The sequence below is a fragment of the Callithrix jacchus genome, chromosome 12 (assembly GCF_049354715.1).
Source record: "Callithrix jacchus isolate 240 chromosome 12, calJac240_pri, whole genome shotgun sequence".
NCBI lineage: Eukaryota > Metazoa > Chordata > Mammalia > Primates > Cebidae > Callithrix > Callithrix jacchus.
In genome coordinates, this window is record NC_133513.1 from 61,648,730 (window position 1) to 61,661,020 (window position 12,291).

General features: G+C 40.5%; 1 protein-coding gene across 11 annotated transcripts in view; it reads right to left on the reverse strand.

The window, feature by feature from the left end:
• CCAR1 (cell division cycle and apoptosis regulator 1) overlaps positions 1-12,291 on the reverse strand; it is an 80,916-nt gene that overhangs the window by 25,614 nt on the left and 43,011 nt on the right. For all 11 annotated transcript variants that reach the window (XM_078345754.1, XM_078345753.1, XM_035268202.3 and 8 more), the window contains 3 exons: positions 11,562-11,645; positions 6,763-6,948; positions 2,636-2,827 (listed from right to left, as the gene is read on the reverse strand). In XM_078345754.1, coding sequence (XP_078201880.1) covers positions 2,636-2,827; positions 6,763-6,948; positions 11,562-11,645 — 462 coding nt within the window. The remainder of the gene's footprint in view (positions 1-2,635; positions 2,828-6,762; positions 6,949-11,561; positions 11,646-12,291) is intronic.

The following is a 12,291-nucleotide window of genomic DNA, read 5'->3' on the forward strand; positions in this document are numbered from 1 at the left end:
CTCAAAGTGCTGTAAGTAAGGACTGTGCCCAGCCTACTTATTTAATTAAGTGATTATTACAGGGATGGCACTATTAGGAATTATTTCAATTTATGGCAACTGCTTACTTTTTATTTTATTTTATTTTTTGAGACAGAGTCTCACTCTGCTGCCCAGGCTGCAGTGCGGTGGCAAAATCTTGGCTCACTGCAACCTCTGCCCACTGGGTTCAAGCGATTTTCCTGTCTCAGCTTCCTGAGTAGCTGGGGTTACAGGCACCTATCACCACGCCTGGCTAATTTTTTTGTATTTTCAGTAGAGACGGGGTTTCGCCATGTTGGTCAGGCTGGTTTCGAACTCCTGACCTCAGGTGATCCACCTGCCTCTGCCTCCCAAAGTGCTGGGATTAAGGTGTGAGCCACTGCACCCGGCCAGGTAACTGCTTAATAAAAGTAAAGTCACATACCATCTAATTTTAAGGACATCTGCTTATTGGAATAATTAACATTGAAAAAAAATCCCAAAATTTGAACATATTTTAATATTTACAACATGTTTTATATAAATACCAATAAGCACATACTTTATGTTTATAATTGCCTCAGTAATCCCCAAAGGTCTCTAGTCTTCCTTGATTTTCATCTTACCACTTGGTGGACAATGACCTTCTGGGTCAAAGAAGTGTGACTGATTTTTCCAATATAATTTAGAAAATGAAAGAACATATGTTGATAAGATACAATAATTAAACACAATAAAAATTTTAGATGTATCATGACTTTGTACAGGATACTACAAAATTAATATGTTGGGCCGGATGCAGTGGCTTACGCCTGTAATCCCAGCACTTTGGGAGGCACAGGTGGGTGGCTCACAAGATCAACAGATTGAGACGATCCTGGCCAGCATGGTGAAACCCTGTCTCTACTACAGATACAAAAATTAGCTGGGCATGGTGGCGCGCACCTGTAATCCCAGCTACTCGGGAGGCTGAGGCAGGAGGAGAATTGCTTGAACCCAGGAGGCGGAAGTTGCAGTGAGCCGAGATAGCACCACTGCACTGCAGCCTGGCAAGAGCAAGACTTCGTCTTAAAAAAATAATAATTAATATGTTGGAAATTCTATTTTTAAGAAGTGAAGTAATTACATTCTTAGAGATAAAAGTCTTCAATTGTTTTGAAAACAAACAATCATATAAGTACATGTTGTAAAGCTGCTCTAAATTATACAGGCCAGGTGAAGTGGCTCATGGCTGAAACTCCAGCTCTTTGGGAGGCTAAGGCAAGTGCATCACCTGAGGTCAGGAGTTTGAGATCAGACTGGCCAACGTGGCAAAACCCCAACTCTACTAAAAATACAAAGATTAGCTGGGCTTGGTGGCATGCACCTGTAATTGCAGCTACTCAGGAGGCTGAGGGAGGAGAACTGCTCAAACCTGGGAGGCAGAGATTGCAGTGAGCCAAGATCATGTCACTGTGTTCCAGCCTGGGTAACAGAGGGAGACTGTCTCAATAAATAAATAAATAGGCTCATACCTGTAATCCCAACATTCTGAGGGGAGGCTGAGGCAGGTGGACCACATGAGGTCAGGAGTTTGAGACCAGCCTGGCCAACATTGTGAAACCTCATCTCTACTAAAAATACAAAAAAATTAGCTGGGTGTGGTGGTAGACGCCTGTAATCCCGGCTACCCAGGAGGCTGAGGCGGGAGAACTGCTTGGGCCTGAGAGGCAGAGGTTGCAGTGAGCCAAGATCAAGACACTGTATTCCAGCCTGGGTGACAAAGTGAGACCCAGTCTCAAGAATAAATAAATAAGTAATAAATAAAATAATGATACAAAAAATAGCTTAACAATGAAAAGTTAAACAACAATTATTTTCTCCTACAACTCAAACACAAGTTAAAATTTTAATCTCTTTAAATGGTATTAAATGTTATTTTAATTCTAGAGAAAAAAATAAAACATGATCTCATCCCCAAAAGAGACAACTAGACATTATAGATATCCTGAAGAAAGAACACACCACACTACTTATGAAAGTGTCTTAGGAAAAAATAGAACTGAACGTAATTAAGAATTTAAATCCAACTATCCATTTACATGAAATACAGAGGATAGAGGAAGAACACATAAACCATACGAAAGAAATGCAATCAACAAAATGAGTCTGTAAGAAAACTTGAGAGGAGAAATCATCTGTTGTTTCCTAAGAATTAGAATACATGACAAAAACAAGAAAAACTCAAAACAGAAGCAACGAAAGCGGCATTCAAAGAGATTTCAGAGATACGGCCTTGGTGGCTCATCCCTGTAATCCCTGATCTTTGGGAGGCTGAGATGGGCAGGTCATCTGAGGCCAGGAGTTTGAAACCAGCCTGGTTAACATGGTGAACCCTGTCTCTACTAAAAATATAAAACTTAGCTGGGCATGGTGCCAGGTGCCTGTAATCCCAGCTACCTGGGAGGCTAAGACAGGATAACTGCTTGAACCCAGGAGACGGAGGACGCAGTGAGCCCCACTGCACCCCTGCACTCCAGTCTTGGTAGTAAGAGTGAAACTCTGTCTCAAAACAAACAAAGAGATTTCAGAGATATATTAACTAGTCATAATGTGAGGACCTCATATAGATCTTATTTCAAACTTAAAACATTACCTCAAATGAATGTTCTTTATTATCCTCTAATCTGTAGTCCAAAAGAACACTCAAAGACATGATGCTACAATCAAATTTGCCACTTTTTGCAGCCCAATTTGGATGTACAATGATGGCTGGTTCATCAGGCAAAATATATCTTCTTTCTCGACGCTGGCGTTCCATTTCCTCTTGACGTTTCCTTTCTTCTTCCTAAATATTTGAAATTTCAAAGTCAAAGTTAAATCTGCATGTGTGATATACATGGAAGATGAATATCTATCAAACATATACCACATAAAGAAAAGGAACAAAATTCCCATGACTCTTCATGGTGCTTATATTAACCGTAAGAGTTAAGAAGAGAGAAAAGCTCAAATTGACTAAAGGCAGTAAACTTTGATGGCTCCTAACTTTCTTTTGGATCTCCCAGCATAAGAAATGCCTCGTAAAGAACGGGGGGAATTACCTATATTGAGATTATATAAATTAGAAAATTCTGGGAAAACAGTGAAGGTAGAGTAAGTTTAGATCTTCCTGAAACCCTACACTAAAGAGACAAAGCAATATAGATATCAAAAAAAAAAAAAAAAAAAAAAAGATGGCATTCACAATAAAAGTTAAGTGACAAGGTATCCCCACAAACCAATATACGAATAGGTGGGAAAAGGCCAAAAGACCTATGTGTTACTGATGAATATGTCTGAAGAAAGCATAAGGAAGCAATGGGAGAACAAGAAAACCAAAAAACAGCCAGTAGGTATCTACTGGAAAGTGCACCAGCTGAAACTAGGCAAAATTTTACTCCCAACAAGAGTGAGTGGAGAATTCATTTTAAGATCTAAAGTGGCATAGACCACTCCAGCCTTACAAACTTGCAAATCTCATTTACCAGGGCCCTACACTGAGGAGAAACTGCTGGGAGTAGGACAGGGATAACGAAGACATAGAAGGCCCAGATTAAAAGTGATAAAGGGCAAAAGAGACAAAAAGCTTCAGAAAGCAATCCATATGTTTTTGACAAAAGAAGAAAACAACAGAACATAAGAGCAGAGCTCAATGAAGTCAGAAAAGCTATCTGAAACAAACTACTTTGATAAAGTTCAGGCAAACTAAATGCACATAAAAATGAATACAAAAGTATTGAGGTCAAATCCCATACAAATTTAGGATTTTAAAAAAAGGGTGAGAAGCAGCAGCAGAAATACATCCCTGAAGATGATGAAAGTGGGCCAGAAAGACACCACCACATGGCAGATGAAAATTTTAACTATTTTTAAAGTGTGCTAAAAGAAAATGTTACAAAAGACACAAGCATTCTTCTGCATCATGCTGTTAACATTCAAAATTCATCAAGTGAGTATATGATTCGTAGACAGGTCATGTATCTGACCCTATCTGTAGCAATTCTTCAGCTTCTCTAATAGAAGTGGTCCTGGGAAGGGGAACTGGGCCTGCTAAAAGTCAATCCAAAAAGGGACTGGATGGAAGATGGAAATGATCTACAATTTGGTAGGGTTTGTGCATTTCATTATATGCAATCTTTTTTTTTTTTTCACTTTGTAACAGGGTCTCACTCTGTCACCCTAGCCAGAGTGTAGTGGTGTGATCACACCTCACTACAGCATTGATCTCCTGGGTTCAAGTAATCCTCCCATGTCAGCCCTTTTAGTAGCTGATACTACAGACACGTGACCATTTTTTTTTTTTTTTTTTTTTTTGTAGAGACAGGGTATCACGATGTTGTCTCCATCTGTTCTTAACAATTCAGTTCTACAGACATCCTCTTTTCAAGGAAGGTAGATGTCTATACAGGAGATGGAGGCTTGCAGGGTAGTGGAGCTGCAACTACCCAGTGATACGAGCCACTTTATTACTAGGTATTGAAACCCAAATGGAGCAAGGAGAGTAATCCATGCAGAGATAGCACAGCATAGAGTCAGGTCTCTGGAAGAACTGGAGGTACCTGTGTAAATTCATAGCTTCCAATATATATAAGATATAGAAATACAAAGATGTAAATATTTGTGTCATCAATCAATCAATCATCTTTCATATCTCCATTCAATGAAGGGGGTTGGGAGCAGCAACCTAATTGCAATGAGCACATCTTGGCTTCCAAATATCATTCTTTACTAAAAAGAAACCAGGGCTTCCTGGTGAAATGACTGATTCCTGAACTAGGACAAGGATAGCACAAAGTAAAACTGAAATGCTTTATCAAGCTAGTAAGTAAAGAAAGCCTCACAAAGTGATAAAAAAAAAAAAAAGGGGGGGGGCACATAACAAAAGAACTCTCTCTCATTGGCCAACTCGGGGACAATTTCATCATGAAAATAACTCATAGAGGGCCAGGCATGGTAGCTCACACCTGGGGTAGCTAATCCCAGCTCTTCAGGAGGCCAAGGTGGGCGGATCATCTGAGGTCAGAATTTGAGATCAGCCTGGCTAACATGGCAAAACCCCATCTCTACTAAAAATACAAAAATTAGCCAGGTATGGCATGGGCGCCTGTAATCCCTATTAGTCAGGAGACTGAGGTACAAGAATCGCTTGAACCCGGGAAGCAGAAGTTGCAGTGAGCCGAGATCACGCCACCGCACTGCAGCCTGGGCAACAGAGCAAGACTCCATCTCAAAAAATAAAAATAAAGAAATCACAAGGTAATTATCCTACACAATTACAAAACTATTATCACATTCAAGAAATTTAACACTGCTTTAATATTATCTAATGCCACATCCATATCTATAATCAAATTTCTTGAACTGTCCCAAATACTCTTTATGAAAATTTTCTCATATCCAAGATCTAGTCAGGTTTCACTTAGTTCATTTATTTGGTTGATATGTCTCATTAGCCTCCTTTAATCTAAGACATCCCTTTAACCATTTCTTATTTTAATCTTTCATTATATGGACCACTTTTTGAAAAGTTTAGGAAAACTTCTTTGAGAATTTTTCACATTCTATATATTTTTTTAAATTTTTCACATTTTAGACTTATCTGATTATTTTCTCACAATTAGATTTAAACATATCTGGCAGGAATTCTAGATAAATTATAATATGTACTTTACAATGCATAAGATTTAGAAACAGATTATGTGGCTTATCCAATTACTGGTGCTAAAACACACTTCTCAAATCCCCATATTCAAATTCAGAAAACAAGTTAACAGGCTTCTGCATTCAGGAGTTATTCTACTGGACATAAAACAGAAGCGTAAAACAGGTTGAATAAATAGTCTGAGTCTCAAGGTTTGATTCAATCAAACACATTGTTTTAGAAGCGGCCAAATTATGGGATAAGCACTTCACTAGACAGAACTCAGTCTCTGAGCCATTTACCTAGAATTGTTTTGTATCTTCATTGTGATGGTGGTGGTTACACAACTATATGCATTTGTAAAAACTCACAGAATAGTTCACAAAAAGGTTGACTTTTATTACAAGTAAACTACACCTTAATAAAAGCATACATGCCAGGCATGGTGGCTCACACCTGTAATCACAAAACTTTGGGAGGCCGAGGCAGGCAGAAGGCCTGAGGTTGGGAGTTTGAGACCAGCTGAACAACATGGAGAAACCCCATCTCTACTAAAAATACAAAATTAGCCAGCATGGTAGCGCATGCCTGTAATCCCAGCTACTCAGGAGACTGAGGCAGAATTGCTTGAATCTGGGAAGCAGAGGTTGCGGTGAGCCAAGATTGCACCATTGCACTCCAGCCTGGACAACAAGAGCAAAACTCCGTCTCAAAAATATGAATAAAAAAATAAAAGTACAGAAACACATCATCTTTTTTTTTTTTTTTTTTGAGATGGAGTCTCACTGTATTGCCAGTCTGGAGTGCAGTGGCAAGATCTTGGCTCACTGCAACCTCCACCTCCCAGGAGATCAAGGAGTCTCCTGCCTCAGCCTACTGAGTAGCTGGGACTATAGGTGCACACCACCATGCCCAGCTATTTTTTTTTTTTTGTATTTTTAGTAGAGACAGACTTTCACCATGTCGGCCAGGATGGTCTCAATCTCCTGACCTTGTGATCCGCCTGCTTCAGCCACACAAATTATCTTAATTCACATATTCCATCCTATACACCAATATTAATACCATAGAGTACAATGATAGACTGAGTACATACATACCTCTTTATCGTCTTCAGATTTCCTATCATCCTCCTCATCCTCTTCTTTTTCAGATTTCTCTAACTCCTTCTGTTCTTCTTTTTGTTCCTCTACTTTAAGCTGTTTTGTCAACCGGGCTATTAACTGAGATTTTAATCCTTTGGAACTAAGAGCTCGACTTTCTAATTCTTTTCGGAGATCATTTACCTGAAGATATGGAGCATAAAAACACAGGAAAAAAAGGGACATTGAAATAGGAAACAAACTAGCTACAACTATCTTTCGTGTGATTTTTTTTTTTGAAATGGAGTCTGTGTCATGCAGGCTGCAGTTGCAGTGGCAACCGCAACCTCTGACTCCCAGGTTCCGATTCTCCTGTCTCAGCCCCCAAGTTGATTCTCCTGTCTCAGCTCCTCAAGTAGCTGGGATTACTGGTACATGTCACCATGCCCAGCTAATTTTTGTACTTATAGTAGAGATGGGGTTTCACCATGTTGATCAAGCTGGTCTCAAACTCCTGACCTTGTGATCTGCCCTCCTTGGCCTCCCAAAATGCTAGGATTACACTGCGCCAGGTCTTCTGTGTAATTTTTTAAAAATCTAGTGAAAAGAACATTTGTACAGCTCACATAATGCTTGTGGAAATGCAAAATGATAAGAGTATTTTTTGGAAAATAAAACATTTTAAGGCCAGGTGCAGTGGCTCAAGCCTGTAATCCCAGCAGTTTGGGAGGCCGAGGCGGATGGATCACGAGGTCAAGAGATCGAGACCATCCTGGTCAACATGGTGAAACCCCGTCTCTACTAAAAATACAAAAAATTAGCTGGGCATGGTGGCGCATGCCTGTAATCCCAACTACTCAGGAGTCTGAGGCAGAAGAATTGCCTAAACCCAGGAGGCGGAGGTTGCAGTGAGCCGAGATTGTGCCATTGCACTCCAGCCTGGGTAACAAGAGCGAAACTCAGTCTCAAAAAAAAAAAAAAAACCTTTTAAAATGCGTAAAACTTTTTTTTCAAATGCGCTTTGACCCCGAAGTTCTTATTTCTGGGAGTCTACCCTAAGGAAACATCCTAAATAGAGGGGGGTAAAAACCCACAAACCTTATAGATTTAATTATTCCCTCCCTTCAAAACAGTGAGGTGTCTAAATGTCTCATAAATTAGCCAGGTGTGGCCAGGTGTGGTGGTGAATGCATGTAGTCCTAACTACTTAGGAAGCTAAGATGGGAAGACTGCATGAGCCAAGGAATTTTAGGTTCCAGTGAACTAGGCACTGCACTCCAACCACGGCAACAGAGACCTTGTCTCTCAAAGTAAGTAAATAAACAAACGTCTAATAGAAGAGAAATACCAGCCGGGAATGGCAGCTCGTGCTGGTAATCTGAGCACTTTTAGAGTCCAAAGTGGGAGGATCGCTTGAGGCTAGGAGTTTAAAATCAGTCTGGGGAACATAGCAAAACCCCATCTCTTAAAAGGAAAAAAAAAATTAGCCAGGCATGATGGAGCATCCATTTAGCCAAGCTGCTTGACAGGTTTAGGTGGGAAGACCACTTGACCCTAGGAGTTTGAAGCTGCAGTAAACTCTAATCACACCATTGTACTCTACCCCGTAAAAAAAAAAGTAACACCTAAGAAAAAAATCTGTGTATCAATTAAATTGAATAGTATAAAATATTTTAAAATATGGACAAAATTAATGTTAATGCAAGAGGATGAGTCATTTTTCTTTTTTTTTTTTTTTTTGAGGCAGGGTCTTGCTCTGTCACCCAGGCTGAAGTGCAGTGGCACAATCACAGCTTATTGCAGCCTTGACCTTCTAAGCTCAAGTGATCCTCCCACCTGAGGCTCCTGAGTAGCTAGGACTATAGGCATGCATCACCAGGCTTGGCAAATTATTATTAATATTATTTTTGGTAGAGACAGTCTCAGTATGTTGCCAGGGCTGATCTTGAACTACTGGGCTGAAGCAATCTACCCATCTGGGCCTCCCAAAGTACTGGGATTATAGGCATAAAGTATATATACCCAGCTGCAACCTTACACACACACACACACACACACACACACACACACACACACTCTCTCTCTCTCTCTTCTAGATAGGATTTCACTTTGTTGCCTGGGCTGGAGTGTAGCAGCACAATCATAGTTCACTGTAGGCTCCACCTTCCAGGTTCAAACAATCCTCCCACCTTAGCTTTCTAAGTAGCTGGGACTACAGGCATGTGCCACTATACCCAAATAATTTTTTTAATTTTTGTGGCCGGGCGCGGTGGCTCACGCCTGTAATCCCAGCACTTTGGGAGGCCGAGGCGGGTGGATCACGAGGTCAAGAGATCCAGACCATCCTGGTCAACATAGTGAAACCCTGTCTCTACTAAAAATACAAAAAATTAGCTGGGCACGGTGGTGTGTGCCTGTAATCCCAGCTACTCAGGAGGCTGAGGCAGGAGAATTGCCTGAACCCAGGAGGCGGAGGCTGCGGTGAGCCGAGATCGCGCCATTGCACTCCAGCCAAGGTAACAAGAGCGAAACTCTGTCTAAAAAAAAATAATAATAAAATAAAAAATAAAACAAAATAAAATAAAATTTTTGTAAAGACAAGACCTCACTATGTTGCAGAACCTGGTCTTGAACTCCTAGGCTAAAGCAATCTTCCTGCTTAAGCCTCCAAAAGTGCTGGGATCACAGACATGAGCCACTTTACTTGGCTTATTATTTTATGGTTGTGTTTTTTTTTTCTACTCAATATTCTCAGATTGAAGTGATTCTAACTTTTACATAAAATAACCAACCAACCAATCACAAAGCTTGTACCTAGAAAAATACAAATGGATAAAACATGTAACAATGTTAAAAATGATAGCAGGCCAGGCACAGCTGATCACTTGAGGTCAGGAGTCTGAAACTGGCCTGGCCAACATGATGAAACCCCGTCTCTACTAAAAATACAGAAATTAGCCAGGTATGGTGGCACAGGCCTGTAGTTCCAGATACCTGAGAGGCTGAGGCACAAGAATTGCTTGAACCCGGAAGGCAAAGGTTGAGATTGTGCCACTGCACTTCAGTCTGGGCAACAAAGCAAGACACTGTCTCAAAAAAAAAATATATATATATATATGTATATTGCCCACGGTGGTCTATATATGTATATTGCCCAAGGTGGTCTTAAACTCCTGGGCTCAAGCAATCCGCCCACCTGTACCTTTCAAAGTGCTGCGATTAGAGGTGTGAGCCACCACTCCCAGCCTGTTCCCAGTTCAGATGTGTATCAATGTTTTACCTGGCATGGTTGCTCACCCCTGTAATCCTAATACTCTGGGAGGCGGAGGTGGGCTGATCACTTGAGGCCAGGAGTGTGAGACCAGCCAGACCAATACGGCAAAATCCCATCTCTACTAAAAATACAGAAATTAGCCTGGCATGGTTGTGCATGCCTGTAATCCAAGCTACTTAAGAGGCTGAGGCACAAGAATCGCTTGAACTCAGGAGACCAAACATGCAGTGAGCCAAGATCACTCCATTGCACTCCAGCCTGGGAAACACAGCCAAGACTTTGTCTCAAAAAAAAAAAAAAAATTTTTGTTTTAAAAACAAAATTGTATTTTTCATGTGTTTCTTCCCATCCCCTTGAATTGAAGTTCCTTAGTGCAGAAATCCTACCTTCTTGGTCAGTTCTCAAAGTTACTATAGTTACATTACATACCCTTGTATATTATAGGCATTCAATGGATATTGGCTGCACTGATTTATAAAACTTCCTTTTAACTTATACACATATAAATACAATTGGCTGGGCACGGGGCAGCACTTTGAGAGGCCGAGGTGGGTGGATAATCTGAGGTCACCAGACTGGCTGAACCCCATCTCTACTAAAACCATAAAAATTAGCCGGGTGTGGTGGCAGGGCACCTGTAATCCCAGCTACGAGGGAGGCTGAGGCAAGAGAATCACTTAAACTCAGGAGGAAGAGGTCGCAGTAAGCTGAGATTGTGCCATTGCACTCCACCCTGGGTGACAGAGTGAAACTCTATTTTAAAAAAATAAAATAAAGTAAAATAATACAATATATGCTATACATATAAAATCAGTGGAATTCATCCTGAATAGCTTTTGTCTGAAAAAACTCTGTCATTATTATTATGAATATTACTCTTACTTCTGTTGAGAGATTTCAAATTAAAAAGCATCCTTAGGCTAGCTGCGGTGATCCAGGCCTGTAACCCCAATACTTTGGGCGGCCAAGTTGGGCTGATCACCTGAGGTCAGGAGTTCGCGACGAGCCTGACTAACATGAAGACACCTCGTCTCTACTAAAAATACAAATTAGCTAGGCGTGGTAGCACATGCCTATAATCCAGCTACTTAGTAGTCTGAGTTCAAGATAAGCATGGCAAACAATGGCAAAACCCTATCTCTGCTAAAAAAGTACAAAAATAGCCGGGCACAGTAGCTCATGGCTGTAAACCCAGCACTTTGAAAGGCCGAGGCAGGTGGATCACCTGAGGTCAGGAGTTCAAGACCAGTCTGGCTAACATGTGAAACCCAAGTCTCTACATAAAACACACACACGCGCGCGCACACACACACACACACACACACACACACACACACAAGCCAGGTATAGTGGAACATGCCTGTAATCCGAGCTATTCAGGAGGCTAAAGCAGGAGAATCGCTTGAACCCAGAAGGTGGACGTGCCGTGAGCTGAGATCATGCCACTGCACTCCAGCCTGAACAACAGAGCAAGACTCCATCTCAAAAAAAAAACGTTTTTTAATTGAAAAAATTAAATAAAATCCATCCTTATCAAAGTTACCTTCATTGTTTTTGGATCAAGTTTAGACCAATGGGTAGGTGTAGAAATTTCTTTAGCTTCACCATCATCCTTCTCTTCTTCATCCTGACATACAAAGTTAAGAATGTAATTACCATTATGAAACCTTAAATTAAAAATAATTTATTTTTAAAAGTCTGTTGCTGATCTGTGCAAGGTCACAAATGTTTCAGATTGTCTTCTCCTAAAGTTATTATTTAGGCAAGTCCACGTACATACATTCTACCACTTTTAACTGATCACAAAGACACTCATCAGCCAATCAAAGCCAGATCTGTGAAACACAAAAGGGTGATAAATTACAACACAAAGGATATCAGGGATACACAAACACTGCCGGTCTCCACAAACCACACAGTGTGTGATCTTGCCCCAATTTTCAAGCCACCCAAAGACTGATTTAGTCAGACCTTTGAAATGTACCCAAGACGTTGCCACATAGCCTGAAATTTCAAATCTCTCAGACTTGTGGTTGTCCAATTTCAAATATCCATGACTAGAACTGATGACCATGAAAAAGAAAATTTTTTAAATTTTAGAAAATGGCAAAATGTTTAAAATGGCTTAATACTGAATCTTGTTCAACAACTGGGTCCCAGATTCCAGCAACTAGACTTATGATAAAAACAAAATTCTGTGCAATTTAAGCACAACTTATTTTCCTTTGAGGTCTCAGCACTCTTAAAGTTAGGATAATAGACAGAATTTTTAA